General features: G+C 52.2%; 1 protein-coding gene across 19 annotated transcripts in view; it reads left to right on the top strand.

Annotated features, from left to right (window-relative positions):
- Positions 1 to 17,486, top strand: part of AKNA (AT-hook transcription factor) — a 62,310-nt gene that overhangs the window by 14,313 nt on the left and 30,511 nt on the right. For all 19 annotated transcript variants that reach the window (XM_063696710.1, XM_031014332.3, XM_055350490.2 and 16 more), the window contains 5 exons: positions 2,766 to 3,152; positions 6,688 to 7,754; positions 9,974 to 10,048; positions 15,494 to 15,650; positions 16,392 to 16,546. In XM_063696710.1, the coding sequence (XP_063552780.1) occupies positions 2,879 to 3,152; positions 6,688 to 7,754; positions 9,974 to 10,048; positions 15,494 to 15,650; positions 16,392 to 16,546 (1,728 nt within the window). In that variant the 5' untranslated portion in view covers positions 2,766 to 2,878. The remainder of the gene's footprint in view (positions 1 to 2,765; positions 3,153 to 6,687; positions 7,755 to 9,973; positions 10,049 to 15,493; positions 15,651 to 16,391; positions 16,547 to 17,486) is intronic.

The following is a 17,486-nucleotide window of genomic DNA, read 5'->3' as shown; positions in this document are numbered from 1 at the left end:
GTGTTCGAGCAAATATATTTTTACTGATGGGTTGTGTGATTAAAAAAATATTAGGGTACCACTAGGCCAAAATTGACAGTTGCAAATCTTGCTGTGGCAGGAAGTAGCTGGGTGATCTTAGCCAAATTCTACCCTCATGTTTGTAGGGAGGGCAGATTGAGAATTTAAAAGTAAAGCTTCAACCCAGGCTGGCGCCAAGTGGGCTCTTCACATGTGGTGGGGACTATGGGGCTGGAGGACAATACACAGGGTGATCTGGAGGAAATTGTAGGGCTCTGCATTTGGGGGTAGAGAGGAAGACTGGGCGGGGACAGAGGATAGAAGCCCCGAACACCCATCCACAGAGCAGGAGTCGCAGCCAAGGAGGGAAGAATGGTATTCCCTGCACCTCCCTCCTCCAGCCCTTGAGAAGTCAGCCTTTCCCGGGCTGCACTGTTCCCTGGGGAACTTTGTGTCCAAAAATAGTTGCCTGCTGACTTTTCTCAGCCACACAAATCAAGCAGGATCCAAGTGTTCATGAGGATAAAGGGACAAACACAGACCTTCTGTCCTGGGAGGCCTGGAGTCATACTGCCTTCGACACAGCATGCAGGGGAGAAAGCCCAGACTGTGGGCCAGGAGGCTGACTTTCGCCCCTGCCTTGTCCTGACCCCTGTGTGGCTTTAGGCAAGGCCTCTCCCCTCTCTGGATCCCAGTTTCCCCATCTGTGGAAGAAGGCCTTTGTGTGAGCTGCCCTGGGGGCCGCTGCGCTGATGGGCTGCAGTTCTCTGAACCCTCCATGGCAGGGAGCTCCCTGGGGGACCGTGCCCACTCTGGGTCAGCTTTGCACTTCCTGGGCCTGGCTCAGTGCTGGCATAGAGGAAGCGCTTAGGGAAATAGCAGGAGCGTCAGAAGGAAGAGGCAAAAGGAGACGAGAGGGAGAAGGAAAGAGGGAAAGAAGGAGAGGGTTGAGGGAAGGCAGCGGAGGAGCCCATCTCTGGCTACCCTGTTCCTGCAGCAGCCGCCTGACGGGTCCCCCGTGTGGCCAGCCTCCCTGGTTCATTCTCCCAGAGCAGCCCAAGGGGAACTTTTAAACCACACCTCTGATGGGCTTTCCCTGTGTTCAATACCCCAGCCATCGGCGGCGAAACCACTCCCAGGTCCAGGAAAGCCCCTGGTAGGCTTGCTCCCCGCCCCCAGGTCGCCTCACCCCTCACTCGGAAGGCTTTTTCTTTAAATTGAGGTGAAATTCACATAACATAAAACTAACCATTTTTAGGTAAACAGTTCAGTGACATTTAGTATATTCACAGTGTTGAGTAACTGCCACCTCCATCTAGTTGCAAAACATTTTCATCACTTCAGAAGGTAATCCCATACCCAGCAAGCATTTAGTGCCCGCTCTCCTCTCCCCCAGCCCTTGGCAAATACCAGTCTGCTTTCACTCTCCAAGGAGTTACCTTGCCTGGATATTTCCTATCCATAGAATCACACCATATGTGGCCTTTGTGTCTCACATCTTTCACTTAGCATAATGTTTTTGAGGTTCATCTATACTGTAGCATGTGCTGGGACTTCATGCCTTTTCGTTTGAGCACCTGTTTTTCAATTATGTTGGGTACTGAAATGCTACCTTTTTTTTTTTTTTTTTTCCTTTTGAGACAGGGTCTCACTTTGTTGCCCAGGCTGGAGTGCAGTGGCACTGTCATGGCTCACTGCAGCCTCAACCTCCCGGGCTTAAGTGATCCTCCCACCTCGACCTCTGGAGTAGCTGGGACTACAGGTGTGCACAATCACACCTGGCTAATTTTTCTAGAGACAAGGTTTTGCCATGTTGCCCAGGCTGGTCTCGAACTCCTAGACTCAAGTGATCCACTCGCCTCAGCCTCCCAAAGTGCTGGGATTATAGGCGTGAGCTATCCTACCTGGCCTGGAATGCTTTTTTCATCATCCTCCCCCACTTCTCAATCTGAATTCTTACCCCAGTGAGGCCAGAGAGGATTCTCAGAGGAACCGGCTTCTAAACTGGGATCACCAGACTTCCCTGGCCTGTGTCAGGGCAGCCCCCGTGCCTCCTCCAGCACATCTCACCTGGATTTGTAGTTGCCTGGTGATCGTCTGCTTCCTCCTGGGCCATCAGTTCTCCCGTGAGCAGGGCCTGTGCCCCATGCCCACACGAAGAGCCAGTACGCAGTAACACTAGCTAGCATGCATTCAACACCTGTTCGTTGGTGCACTGGCCACTGGGCTCCTCATCCTGTGTCTCATCTAGTTTATAAAACCCTGGAGGGGGCCGGGCATGGTGGCTCACGCCTGTAATCCCAGCACTTTGGGAGGCCAAGGCGGGTGGATCACAAGGTCAGGAGTTCGAGACCAGCCTCGCCAATATGGTGAAACTAAAAAATACAAAAATTAGCCGGGTGTGGTGGCGTGCACCTGTAGTCCCAGCTACTCAGGAGGCTGAGGCAGGAGAATTGCTTGAACCTGGGAGATGGAGGTTGCAGTGAGCCGAGATCGTGCCACTGCACTCCAGCCTGGGCAACAGAGTGAGACTGTGTCTCAAAAAAAAAAAAAAAACCCTGGAGAGAGAGAGGAATTATTATCCCAGCTTTACTGATGAAGAAAATGAAGGCAGAGTGACTTGCCCAAGGTGACACAGCTTCGGGAGGACGCAGCCAGGAGTTGAACTGGGGCTAATTCCAGAGTTCCTGCTGGTAACTTCTTGTTCCGAATAAAAGAGGGGATCAGGATTGATTAATGTTATCTCTTGAATGTGTCCCTGACAGGGCACAGGCAGGATGGCCGATGCTGACAGGAACCAGCGGTGACTCTGGGGCCCCTGGCAGCAGCTCTGTCTCCTGAAGATGAAGTGGCCCAGGTGAAGCCCAGGCCAGCCCCAATGGCCAGCTCGGAGACTGAGATCCGCTGGGCTGAGCCTGGCCTGGGGAAGGGCCCCCGGCGGCGGCGCTGGGCCTGGGCCGAGGACAAGAGGGATGTGGATAGAAGTAGTTCACAAAGCTGGGAGGAAGAGAGACTCTTTCCCAATGCCACCAGCCCTGAGCTCCTAGAGGACTTCCGCCTGGCCCAGCAGCACCTGCCGCCCCTGGAGTGGGACCCGCACCCGCAGCCTGATGGGCATCAGGATTCCGAGTCAGGAGAGACTTCGGGAGAAGGTGAGACTGACACCCCTCCCCCTACAGCAGTGGTGTCCTGTCCCCAAAACATCACACGTTCTTTTTTTTTTTTTTTTTTTTTTTTTTTTTTTGATACAGGGTCTTGCTCCATTGCCAGGCTGGAGTGCAGTGGCACGATCTCGGCTCACTACAACCTCCGCCTCCTGGGTTCAAGCGATTCTCTTGCCTCAGCCTCCCGAGTAGCTGGGATTACAGGCATGTGCCACCATGCCCGGTTGTATTTTTTTTTTTTTTTTTTTTTTAGTAGAGACGGGGTTTCACCATGTTGGCCAGGATGGTCTCAATCTCTTGACCTCGTGATCCGCCCGCCTCGGCCTCCCAAAGTGCTGGGATTACAGGCATAAGCCCGGCCATCACACGTTCTTCCAGGGAGGAAGGGAGTGGACGCTGCTTCAACATTTTCAATTAAATTCTACAAAGTCTGTAATTAAAAATTTTTAAAGATTTAAATTGTATACATAATACCATTCATTGCAGAACAACCGGAAAGTATAAGCACAAAATTAGGTAAAATTTAAAATTACTCATTGTCCCACGCCATCCCCTGATAACCACTGTTTTCCATATGTGTAGATATGCAAATGTAATGTGAATAAGGAACAGTATTCTACATGCTTCCTTGTAACCTGCTTTTTGGTTAACTTAATAGATGTGAACATTTTCATAGTTCATCAAATCCTCTCCCACAAGTGATTCCTAGACTTCCATGGATATTCCATGGTTAATTGGCCAGTCTCCTACTGCTGGGCGTTTTAGTAGTTTCTAGATTTTGCTGTTATAAATAATGCAGTGATGAATGTCATTAATATATCTTTGCACACTTGATTTGATCATATCTTTGGTAATTTGAATTACTTAGTCCCGGGGTTATGTCCATTTTTGACTTTATTTTTTTTTTTTTAGTGAGGCAGAGTCTTGCTCTGTTGCCCAGGCTGGAGTGCAGTAGCATGATCATGGCTCACTGCAGCCTCGACCTTTCTGGCTCAATCAATCCTCAGAACTCAGCCTCCCCAGGAGCTGGGACTACAGGTGCATGCCACCACACCCAGCTAATTTTTGTATTTTTTGTAGAGACAGGGTCTCACAGTGTTGCCCAGGCTGGTCTCAAACTCCTGGCCTGAAGTGAGCCTCTCACCTTGGCCTCCCAAAATGCTGGGATTACAGATGCGAGCTGTCATGCCTGGACATTTTTAAGGTTTTTTAAAATCCCAATTAGCAATGGGAATGTTGGCATTTCTTGTTTTCTACAATAGCTGTGTTCTGGTTGCATCCAGACCAACTTAGACTGAATTCCTAGCTTTGTTTAGCAAGTTCCTTCTGCCTGAATCTTGCTTTTTCCATCTATAAAATGAGAGGAATCATATTGTGGAGAATAGTAAGAGCTGGATATATGGTAACTATTGCACTTAGATTATGAGCAAGATGCCCCTGTTTTAGGGTCCTGTGACTCCCGCAGGCTGGTGTGGTTGGTAGAGAAGCCTCTTCTGGTAGTGGATTGTGCCATTACTCAAAGTTTCACACACCTGATCTGCTCAAAGTGGGCACTGCCCACTGAGGAGCCATTTCTGAGCTCTCTCTCCAGCAGGGGATGGTGACTGAGATGCACTGGGTCGACAGGGCAGAGGCATCTCTTCCTGGGGTCACATGGTAACCCCCTGCTATGATGTAACAGCTGCTACCTTGTCCTGTGCCTTTACTATGTGCCAGGCACAGGGCTGGGCAGGGTCTGGCCCTCTCTTATTCCCTCCTCACCACCCTCTGTCAGGTAGGAGGAACTATCCTCAAGTTTGACTATGGATTGCCAGAGAGGTCAGCAGCTTGCCCGTGGCCCCAGTGACGAGTGATAGGAGCCAGGATTGAACCCAGGGCTCCCTAGCTCCAAAGCCCAGGCCCCTTCACCCCTAGTACGTGACCCCTAGTGGTGGAAGCAAACTCACCTGCATGGCTGGGGCCTGGGTCCTAGGTCCAGGGAACCACTGGGTGATCTTTGGCAACTTACGTAACCTCCCTGGGCTTCAAGTATGCTGCTGTAAGCAAGAGTAACTTGCTGAAGGACATATTAAGTGGTTAAGAGACATAGAGGCATCAAGGGTAGGGGAAAGAGCATGGAGGAACAGAGAGTGCGACAAAGGTGCATTTGCCTGAACAGAGAGTCTATGCCTGGTGGTACCCAAACTATGTCTCATGAAACTTTGGACTTATCCCTGAGGTCAACACGGGGTCTAGAGTAGAATGGGTGCTCCATAAACAATGACTGCATGGATGGTGGTTAGATGCATGGATGAATGGACGGGTGGGTGATGAATGGGTGCATGGGTGGGTAGATGGATGGATGTTGGGAGGAAGGATGGCGGGATAGATGGGTGGGTAGATGGATAAATATTTCTTGAGTACCCACTATGTAATAATTACAATAACTATTTCCTAGGGGCTTTATATACCTTATCTTCCTCTCTCCCTCCTTCCTTCCCTCTCTTCCTCACTCACCTCCCTTTTCTCCTTCCTTCTGTTCAGTCAACAAATAGTGTCAGGTACCGACACTGCAAATACAATCGTGAACAAAACAGAGAGCATCCTTGGCTTCATAGAGCTTGCAGTGTAGTGGGCGAGACAAATGTCAATGAAACAACTGCACAAATAAATGGAAAACTGCTGCTATGATAAGTGTTACAAAGTAGAGGAAGCCAGTCCTATGAGGGCCTGTAAAAGGGAGAACTTGACCTAGTCAGGGAGAGCTAAGTCTTCCTTGAGGAGGCAGAGGTTGAGCGAACGCCTGAAGGACAGATAGGAGTTAACTAGGCCAAGGAGAGGAGAGAATCCCTCGGCAGAGGGATGCGCACATGCGTAGCCCCCATGGTGGGAGGAGCGTTGTGTGCACATAGCAGGAGCAGGGGGAGCTTGAGGGGCCATGGAGAGAGATGGATCAGGAGAGCTAATGGGGCCGGGGTGGCAGCAACCTTAGGACCATAGTGAAGGTTCTGCTTTTCTTCCACAGGAAGACATGGATGAGTTTTCACATGTGGGATGTGGGTGAGGATAGAGGAGACGGTTAGGTGGCTACTGACTGCAGTTAGCCAGACAAGAGAGGATGGGACGCGAGCTAAGGTAGTGGTGGTAGACTTCAGAGCAGTAGATGAGTTTGCAATCTTTATAGGAGGTCCCATTGGACAGGACCAAGTGACAGATTGGATTCAGGGGGTTAGAGGGAGAGAGATGGCAAAGATGCCTCCCAGGCTTCTGGCCTGTATGCATAGAGGGGATGGTGTTGCCGTCTGCTGAGATGGGAGACACTGGAGGGACCATCCACCGGCTTTGGGTTTGAGTTTGAAGGACCTCTGAGATAACCAGATCAGGTATCAGACAAGCACTTGGCTAAGTCTACCACCACCTTGGGATTCTTTCCATCCCCACATGATGAGGAAATGGAAGCCAGAGAGTTGAAGTGACTTAGGGTAAGTTACAAGGTGGGTGCAGAGCTGGTATATGCTAAGAAGTGAATGGCCTGTCTTTCCAGAGGCTGAAGCAGAGGATGTGGACAGCCCAGCAAGTTCCCACGAGCCTCTTGCCTGGCTCCCCCAGCAGGGCCGTCAGCTGGACATGACTGAAGAGGAGCCAGATGGGACCCTCGGAAGTCTGGAGGTTGAGGAGGCTGGAGAGAGTTCCTCAAGGTTGGGGTATGAGGCTGGTCTCAGCTTGGAAAGCCATGGAAACACCAGCCCCATGGCTCTTGGGCATGGTCAGGCCAGGGGCTGGGTGGCTTCTGGTGAACAAGCCAGTGGGGACAAACTTTCTGAACATTCAGAGGTCAACCCATCCGTTGAACTCAGCCCGGCAAGGTCCTGGAGCAGTGGGACAGTGAGCCTCGACCACCCTAGTGACAGCCTTGATTCTACCTGGGAAGGAGAGACTGATGGCCCCCAGCCCACTGCCCTGGCAGAAACCTTGCCAGAGGGCCCCAGCCACCACCTCCTAAGCCCAGATGGCAGAACTGGAGGCAGTGTTGCTCGGGCAACCCCCATGGAATTCCAGGACTCCTCAGCTTCCCCAGCCCAGAGTCCGCAGCGTGCCACAGATAGATGGAGGAGAGAAACAACCAGATTCTCCTGCCCTCAGCCCGAGGAACACATCTGGAAGCAGACAAAGACATCACCTAAGCCACTCCCTTCCCGATTCATTGGCTCCATCAGCCCCCTGAATCCCCAGCCCAGGCCAACCCGGCAGGGCAGGCCGCTGCCCAGACAGGGAGCCACTCTGGCTGGCCGCTCCTCTTCTAATGCCCCCAAGTATGGCCGGGGGCAGTTGAACTACCCACTCCCTGATTTCTCCAAGGTAGGGCCCCGGGTGAGATTCCCTAAAGATGAGAGCTACCGTCCCCCCAAGTCCAGAAGCCACAACAGGAAGCCTCAGGCCCCTGCCAGGCCCCTCATCTTCAAGTCACCAGCTGAGATTGTGCAGGAGGTGCTGTTGAGCAGTGGAGAAGCAGCCCTGGCAAAGGACACGCCTCCTGCCCACCCTATCACCAGGGTACCCCAAGAATTTCAGACGCCTGAGCAAGCCACTGAGCTGGTCCATCAGCTCCAGGTTAGTGGGACTCATGGCTGTGGATGTGTCACCAAGGCCCCTGTTGGCTTGGGGTGGAGGCTAATTGGGGTGGGGAGGCCTGGAGTAGAGGCTGGCTGGGGTGGAGATGCCTGGGATAGAGCCTGGCTGGAGTGGGAAGCCCTGGGATGGAGGTCGGTGGGGTGGGGAGGCCTGGGGTGGAGGCTGGCTAGGGTGGGAAGCCCTGGGATGGAGGCCAGTGGGGTGGGGAGGCCTGGGGTGGGGAGCCCTGGGGTAGAGGCTGGCTGGGGTGGGGAGTCCTGGGATAGGGGCTGGTGGGGTGGAGAGGCCTGGGGTGGAGGCTGGCTTGGGTGGGAAGCCCAGGGGTAAAGGCTGGTGGGGTGGGGAGGCCTGAGGTGGAGGCTGGCTGGGGTGGGAAGCCCTGGGGTAGAGGCTGGCTGGGGTAGGGAGGCCTGGGGTCTGGGCCAGGAACTCCGTGCTGGTGGAGGGAGGGTGTACCTGGAGCCCTGAGATAGACCCAAGCCCTTTGCTCAAAAAGACCAGTGATTGTACTCAGGTTTCAAGGATCATCTGTTTGTTTCTTTTCAACTTCTTCTATGAAAAACTTAAAACATATACAAGAGAGAAAATCGTAGAATACACTCCCATGTACCTACCCCCTGCATCCACAATTAGCAGCCCCGAAAACCTTTCTCGCCTGTGGCCTTACCTCTCCCCTATTCACCCCCACTAGATTATTTTGAAGCAAAATTTCAGGCATCCAATCCTTTTATCTAAAAATATGTTAGTGTGTGTATGTCTAAAGATAAAGACCTTATTTTAAACATAACCACATACCATGGTCACCTAAATGTTAACACCAGGTCCTTAAATATGAACAAATATCACACCTGCATTCAGATCTCTCTGTGTCTCATAAATGGCTTATTCGTTCCCATCCATGGGCCTCAGGATCCAAACGTGGCTTGTGTATTGCATTTGGTGCCTTTTAAGTCTGTCCTCTCCCTTTGTCTTTTTCTTTCTTTCTTTCTTGCATTTACTTTTTCAGATCTCTTTTACTCTCTTAGTCCGTCCTCCTTCTTACTTCTGCCGTGCAATTCATTTGTTGTGGAAATCAGTCTGTCCTGCAGAGTCGTCCGCAGTCTGGGCTTTGCTGATGTGTTGTGGTCTCTCTTCATGCGTCCCATTGTCCTCTTTTTCTTGAATATTGTTAGGTTTCGAGCTAGAGGCTTTGGTGGTCTGGAGGAGAAACATGACTATTTCCCCTCCAGACCATGAGCTCCACGGGCGTGGGGAGTTTTGGCAAGAGCACATGATAGGTGGCCTGTGTGCCTCCTTCAGCAAGCACAGGATGCCTGCTGCTCTCTTGTTGGTGATTTTGACAGCCTCTGATGGTCATTGTCTTGGGCTAGTCTTTCATTTGAGGTGACAAAGTGGTAGTATGCTAATGCTCTCATTCCTGCATTAATTGCTGGAAATATGCTAAAAAGTAAAAGTGTCCCTCATCAACTACTTGGTTACCAAGTTCTTGTTCCTGTGGGAAGGGCCAGCGAGATGTTCCGTTCTGTCCTTTTACTGTTACCGTTACTGACCCATAATGGTACTTACTTAGTTACCGACCCGTTTTCAGAAGGAGTCAGTTCCTCACATCCTTCAAAGGTGACATGCTTTTCCTTTTTTCCTGCAATGACTTGTTTTTATAAAGTTCTTTGGGCTTGTTTAAGATAAGTGACTCTGAGTAGGTGGAACAGTGATTTTAAGTCTTCTATTTCTCTGCCATGGGACTCTTGGGTGATTCATTCAGTTAGCCATTGAAAATCAAGTACTTCTTAAGCACATGCTACTTAAACACCGACAGTGCAGCAGGGGGGAAGAAAGATATGGGCCTCACCCCACAGAGCCAACCGGTGGGCAGGGCATTTGGATAAATAAAATAGTGGCAGCCATCTGCGATATGGGTTATGTATCAAGGTAAACCAGCCGGAGGCCCTCAGTCTAGACCCGTTGTCATGGGGGTAGAAGAGTTGTCCCACTGCCCTCTCATGCTCCAGAACTTGGACGTGGTGGGTCTGTGTTGCACACAAGCCTGAAGATTGCTCAGCTCGGATCCCACCATGGAATGCTTTCCTCTCAGGAACGCAGAAGCCCTTATGGAGGGGGGTTTGCTATCAGGGTCTCCCAGCAAGGAGGGGTTCATTGTGTGCCTGCGCCTGTGACCGTGTTGCTCCCCCTTTCTGCAGGAAGACTACCACAGGCTCCTCACCAAGTACGCTGAGGCCGAGAACACCATTGACCAGCTACGCCTCGGGGCCAAGGTACCAGGCCGGGATGGGGTGGAGGCATGGGCCCAAGTCCCCGAGGAGGTGACACTTTTCCATAGTCCTAGAGAAAGGCCGCTGCCTCCTCCATCTACTGAGGCCCTGGAGATAGTGGAACACCAGTTTTCTTCTACCCCAAGGTCCCTCTGTGACCTTGGGCAGTGACCTTGCCCTCCCTGGGCTTTTTTTTTTTTTTTTGAGTCAGGGTCTTGCTCTGTCACCTAGGCTGGAGTGCAGTGGCATGGTCGTAACTCACTGCAATCTCAACCTCCTGGGCTCAAGGGATCCTCTCGCTTCAGCCTCCCTGGTAGCTGGGAATACAGGCAGTCATCACTGTTCCCTGCTAATTTTTTTTTTTTAATGTTTTGTAGAGACGGGGTCTTACTTTGTTGCCCAAGCTGGTCTTGAACTCCTGGGCTCAAGTGATCCTCCTGCCTCAGCCTCCCAAAGTGCTGCTGGGATTACAGGCCTGAGCTACCATGAGCCCAGGAATTTCATGAGAATCTCTCTCCTTCTAGATGGGTTCTGGAGTAAGACCACCTGGGTTCGACTCCTGGCTCCATTGCTAACCAGCTGTGTGACCTTAAGGACGTTACTTGGGCTCTGTGAGCCTCAAAAGAGTAACACAGAATTTCTGCTCAGCCCCTGGTGCTTGTTTTTTGGGCCTGAATCTTCCTGGATCACGCCTTTGCCTTTCTCCCTCCCCACCACCTCACCACAGCCTCTCCCCTCCCCTGAACGGCAGTAGGGGGCAGGAGGAGAGCAGAGGGGGAACCCACCACCCCAAGCCCCCACCCCGTCTTCGGAGGAGGCTGTGAATTCTGCACCTTCCTCTTTTCTGAGTGAGGCAGGAAGTGGGACGTGTGCGGCCCCTCGTAGCTTCCTGCTTTTGCTGTGCCCTCCTCTTGCCTCATCAGGCAGCAGTAGAGGAGGATGTGGGAGCTGAGGTGCAGAGATGCAGATGCCCCAATGCCTCCCCCTGTCATGCTCCAGGACCCTGCCCCCACCACAGCTGCTGCTCTCATTGTCGAGAGGCACTTCCGGGGCGGGTGGGCAGAGGCCACTATGGTGAGGAAATGGAAGGGGGCCTGTTCTAGGACCAGGACCCCCCGGCTGTGTCCCCACACCTGCTGCCTGGCACAGGCAGGACCCTTCCCTCTTGGCCTCATCGGGCACATCTGTAAAAGAGGGGCTAATCAGACTTCCTCCTGGGAGCCAAGCAGGCTCCTTCCAGCTTTCTGAACCGCTGAGCCAGATCCAGGGTTGGAAGAGACGGGGGAGTTGGGAAAGGGAGGGAAGGGGCTTTGTTAGGTCATCCTCTCTGGGGAAACCACATTCCCATGGCTGCAGACTCCAAGTAGGTCCAAGGAGAAAGGAACTGGTCATCAGACCCAAACACTTGGGCTTCCCCATTTGGCAGATTGGGAAACTGGGGCTCCCGTTGGGGTAGGGGCCTCTGAAGGTCATGGAGTGGCGGGGGCTGGAGGCGTGGAGCGTCTCCACCCTCCCTCCTCCCTTCCTTCCTCCTGCACTCGTTTAAGGGCATGAGTCAGTATACAGAAAGCATTTACCTGGCACTAGGCAGGCACTTCGTAAGAGTTAGGGAATATTATTATTATAAAGGTGTTTACTGCCAGGCCTCTTGTGTGCCAGCCACAGTGACAGGCGGGGATGAACACGGGGGAGCACAGCTGGGGTATCTCCTCTCGTGGGTGCTCCCTTGACCCAGTAGGACTCAGGGTCCCCCCCATGTGTAGTCACCCTGCCCTGGCTGGCACCCAGACCCCTGGCTCATGTGTGTGAGGGTGTCACAGGAGAGGCCGGAAATGGTTCTGTGCCAGCTCACTCACTCCCGCTTTCTGGAAAAATGATTGCTTGGCCCGAGGGCTCTGCTCCCTCCCCCAACCCCTCTCTCAGCCTCAAGAAGTGTGAGCACCATTCAGGGCTCTACCGGAAGGAAGCAGGATGATACTATCACCTCCTGCCCAACCCCATCTCACAGCTGCCCTGAAGGAACAGTACACGGCAGGCTTGCAGCTCCTATGTGCAGAAGAGAACACAGAGCCCCGGAGCAGGGAGGGGATTCACTCTGGGTCCATGGGGCTTGAGGGGAGCTGAGATTCCAGCTGGCCAGTGCCTCACTCCATCTGGACCTCTGTGCACTCTACCCCGAAGGCTGGAGAGACCCCAGGATGGTCTTCTGCTCAGAACCCACGAGTTCAGAGGCAGTCCTCAGACACCCCCAGGACCCACTGAGCCACTTCACTCTGCTCAGAGCCCACGGGGAAGGGCTGGACCCACCTGGGAGGGAGCCGTGCTGGGGATGTTGCGCTGGACACCCAGGCTAGGCATGGTGGGTAGGTGGACAGCAATGGATGGGGACCCATAGGAAGGAGATTGACATTCACTGAGCAGCAACAGGTATCCCACCCCAGCTTCAGGGTCATATTTGAGCCCCTCCACACACACACCAAGGCGCAGCCAGGTGGAATGGTTTGCTCAACATCCCACAGCTGGTGCAACAGGCAAAGCTGGGACTGAAACCTACATCTCCCTGATTCCAGAACAGGTGTTTTTTTCCTCATGCCTGGGTAAGCCCTGGCACTGAGTGTGGAGACAGGCATAGGGATGAGGCGGATTGATGACTGTTATAGTAATAAGAATGGTCATAGGTGATGTTTATGGACCACTCTCTTAAATAATTTGCAGTTGGGGAAGCTGAGGCACAGAGAGGTTAAGTAACTTGACCAAGATCACTCAACAAGTAGGTGCCAGAGCAGGAGTTAGAACTCGGCAGCCTAGCTCTGAAGCCCACGAGTGACACCACGCTCTAGCAGAACTAGACTCGGTAGTTGCGGGATCTGCAGCTGGGGAGGCCTGGCCCAGGAACACCGATGGGTCTGGAGCCTTGGGGTTGGGGCAGGACCAGGGAGCCCAGCTGTGGGGCAGGGAGCCAGGACTGGTCAGGAGTCACTGGTGGGCTCTGTTCTCTACACTGGCCTCTGGCCAGGGTTTATAGTGATCTCACTGCATTTGCTGCCATGTTGCCACCTCCCCCCCAGCCCCTGTTCCTCCATCTCAGCTGAAGAGGGATCTGGAAGAGCTGAGGTGACCAGAAATTACCCAAGAAGGAATTACGGAGATGATGTAAAACCACCTCTTTTCAGTGTGTTCTGATGGCTGCAAGTTGGTCTAGAAGCCCCTGGGTGGGGATGGGGGGAGGGGGAGGCTTCTGTATGCAGATGAGTTGGGGAAACATCTTCCTCTCTCTCTTCCTCCTCCCCTCCCTCCCCATTCATAAAGCCCATTAGCATTTTAAAGGCTGAGAGAAATCCATCTGTGCAGAGAATATTCATTTGTTTAACCCAATGTTTCCCAAATTCACTAGTCCTCCCTTCACAGAATCCTGATTCACCTTTCACAGAATCCCCCGAGGGAGTGAATCCAGCCTTGGGGAGCACCCGGGACACCCTGGCTGTGTCCAGAGAGACCGGCCCTGGGAGGGCCCGGCCTGAGCAGCTGCAGCTGCCACCCCCACCGCCACTCCCCACCTCATCGCTCTGCCTGGGCATCTGCTCAGGTTTTGGGCTTCTCTGCTTCAAACTCCTTTTCAGTCCCTGAAACAAAAGGGCTTCCTGGCTTCCCTGGCCCATCCCCATTCCCTGTCACTCCCTAGGTGGGGTCTGAGGCTGAGAGAGGGGTCTGGGGAGGGAAACATGTCAGAGGGCTGGGCCTCCCCTGGGATTTGGGTCACCTCAGGAGAGGGGTGCTGATAGGAAAGGCCCCCACAGGGGAGTCTGAGCAGATGGCTGAGGGGATTATTAAAATCCAGCTTTGTTCTCATCTGGGGAGGCTGGGCCTGAAAGAGGGGGAGGCGGCGGGGACCATGCCACACTTGGAGTTGATTTTTCGGCTACAGCCGGGACCTATACAGCTTAAGCAAGAGAGGCTGCTTGCCTGGGGGCCAGGGAGCCCCTTCCACCAGGCCCACCCTAAACTGCTCATTCCTGACCTTGGTGCAGCGGGGGCAGTTAAGATAACCCCCCCGACATCATGATGAGCAAGTCCCACTAAGGGGTGTTGCTTTTCCACGGGCCTGTCTCCATGGTGGCTGTGCAGATAATGATGGTGATGACGATAACGGTGATGGTGATAATGGTGATGGTTATGATGATGGTAATGGTAAAAATGGTGATGGTGGTGGTGATAATAGTGATGGTGTTGGTGATAATGGTGATAGTGATGGTGACGGTAATGATGGTGAATGATGGTGATGGTAATAGTGGTGATTGTTATGGTGCTGATGGTGATGATGGTGGTGGTGATGACAGTGGTGGTGATGATGCTGATGGTGATGCTGATGGTGATGCTAATGATGGTAGTGGTGATGACGGTGGTGGTGAAGATAATGGTGATGAATGTCAGGGTGGTGGCCGCTATTTATTGAGCACTTATTTTGTGCGCAGAGAGGTTATTAAACCAACTAGGACTCAGAGGTGTGCTGTGGTACAGCCTAGACAGGAACCTGGGCTCTAGCTGCAGAGCCCACGTGCTAAGCCAGAGTTGGCAAACTTTCTCTGTAAAGGGCCAGATTGTGACGATGTTTGGCTTTGTGGAGCATATAGTCTCTGTCACAACTACTCAACTCTGCCACCAGAGTGTGAAAGCAGCCATAGACAACACATAAACAAACAGGCATGGCTGTGTTCAATAAAACCTTCTTTACAAAAACAGAACATAGTTCTCTCAACTCTGCTTTAAGCTGTTGAACAGCCTGTGGTTTCCCTCTGCTTTCCAGCTTCAAGAGGCCTTCCTTGGTCACCTGCCTGACTCCAGACTGCTCCCTCACCAACTGGGCTGGCTGCCATGTTAAATCCATCCTCAAATGATAGAGATCCGCTACCAATGGCAGATTAGTTTGTTTACTTGCTGGTTCACTCATTCATTTAAACAGCTATTAGTTGCTATTATTATCAGTATAATAATTATTAGAAATGCTTATATTTGTTAAGAAATAATTATATGTTATATGGTATATTAATTATGATATAATTATAACACACATTATTAATAAAAAATTACTGTTAATAGGAGAACCATAGGTGTTGGGGTCAGATAGAGCAGTGTTGTAATCCTCATCCAAGGACTTATCAGCTGGGGATTTTGAGTAACTGACTTAATAACCTCTCTGTGTCTCAGTTTTTTCTTCTATATAATGGGCTGTTGGGGTCCCCACCCTGTCTTCCTTTCAGGACTGCCATTAAGAGTAAATGAAAAGGCATGCAGTTCTTCACCTGTGTTTGGCCTAGCCAAGGGCTGCACTGAAAGATGGTATTTATTACTACAGGGCATGTGTGTTGAGCTCCTGAATGAAGATGAGGCGTTTCAGGTGGGTTTGCCCCTACCCTGACTTGGCTCTGCTGTGCCTCCCTGCTTCCTCAGGTGAACCTGTTCTCTGACCCACCCCAGCCCAACCACAGCATCCACACGGGAATGGTGCCCCAGGGGACCAAGGTCTTGTCCTTCACCATCCCACAGCCCCGCTCTGCAGAGTGGTGGCCGGGCCCGGCCGAGGACCCCCAGGCCTCTGCAGCCTCAGGTGAGTCTGGGAGAAGAGCTGCAGCTGGAGGCTCCTTCTGCCTGGGATTCTGCTCTGTGGGACTGACTTGGTTCACCCTGGGGATGATGCTGGCCTCAGGCCAGGGGAAGGAGGGAGGCAAGGCCCCACCCTGGGCACTTTGACTCAAAAGGGTCAGAGATGTGGAAAGTGTCCTGCTTTGATCCACAGCAGCCTGGGGGCAGCCCTGGCCCTGCCACTTGGCATCTTGGTGACCCTGGGTGAGTTGAAAACATAGAGCATTGTCCCTGGGGAGCCCATATCTCAGCCAGGCCCTGTGCTAAGCCTTGATACATGTGACCTCACTTAATCCCCACAATAACCCGCTGAGGTGTGCACTGTTGTCACACCCATGACAGCCAAGGGGACCAATTGGAGAGGTGAGGACATGCTGAAGTTCATACAGCTATGGAGGGGAAGTGTCTGGATTGGAATTCACGTCTCCCTGTGTGAGAGCCCACGCTGTTGACTGGGAACCCAGAGGCCTAGCGTAGCTCTGCTCCAGCCAACCGTGTGGCCTGAGGCAGATCGGGACCTTGTTCTCCCTTGTAAATGGGGGACAATGCTCTACCCAGCCCACTTCCTGGGGCTGATGTGAAGATAGCACATGGTGACTGTGCTATAACTTGATGACGGAGGTGGTGGCTTTGACGTTCAGCCTCAGTCCTTCAGCTCCTGGAAGGACTGTTCTTGGCCCCAGCTTTCAGCAATTGTGTATTCCAGGGTGGCCATCAGCTCGAGGAGACTTGAGCCCCTCCTCGCTTAGCAGCATGCCCACCCTGGGGTGGCTTCCGGAGAACCGGGACATCGCTGAGGACCAGTCCTCAGCAGAGCAGACCCAGGCACTGGCTTCTCAGGCCAGCCAGTTCCTGGCCAAGGTGAGTGGACTCCCAGCTTTTCCCCCGAGAGACTTAACTCACCTGGAGAACACAGAACCTCTGCCTGCTTGGGTGAGAGGGACTCTGGGAGTCTCACTTGTCATTCACCTGCCTCTGCACCGAGTTAACTCAGCCATCCCCAAAACATGAGCCCCTCCCTGGTTTTAGAGGCCACACAGCTCCAGCCTCCTCCTTGTCACCAGTGCTAGGTCTCACCCCCCTTTTTGGCAATGCATCTCATCCAAATCCTTCCACTTGTGCTTGGAAGTGTCTCTAGGCTAGCTCCCGGGAAACTCTGAGCTCTTTCAGGATTCTGGAAGGGTAACAGAATCTCCACTCTACCTTTTCCTATTCAGGATAAGTTGCCTCACTTTCTTAGTTCATTTTATTAGATAAATCAATTCCTAGTTACTTCTCAAGGGTCTTCGTATCTTCATCAAACAGTCCAAGTAACCGTGAATTGTTTGCAGGTCTGTTTATAACTGTACATTGGCTTTATTCCAGAAGTGGTTTAAAGTACCTTATGAAAATACATACGTTTTAGCCACATTCTGAAAACAGAAGTGAGAAAACTGGGGCAGAGAGGAAGTAACGGTAGAAAAAAATAAAATACGTGGAGTGAGTAAATAAAATGTTGTGTTGGACCCTAAGCACATTAGAGTCACACTTTTAGCTTTGAGCTTCCTAGTTGCCAATGCCAAAAGAGAAATGCAATAGTTACATGCACCACCATGCCCATAAAACAAATTCTTTCAGAGAAGCACCACCATTTTATTCTTCCCTTCCCTTCCCTCCTCTCCTCTCCTCTCCCTTCCCCTCTCCTCTTCTCTCCTCCCCTCCCCTCCTCTTCCCTCCCCTCCCATCTCTCCTTCTTTCCCTTGCTTTACTGAAATATAATTCACATACCATGCGGTTGACTCATTTAAAGTGTATGCTTGCT

This window comes from Gorilla gorilla, chromosome 13 (genome assembly GCF_029281585.2).
Source record: "Gorilla gorilla gorilla isolate KB3781 chromosome 13, NHGRI_mGorGor1-v2.1_pri, whole genome shotgun sequence".
Classification (NCBI taxonomy): Eukaryota; Metazoa; Chordata; class Mammalia; order Primates; family Hominidae; genus Gorilla; species Gorilla gorilla.
The sequence above is the reverse complement of the archived record's forward strand: the minus strand, read 5'-3'. Positions and strand labels throughout refer to the sequence as shown.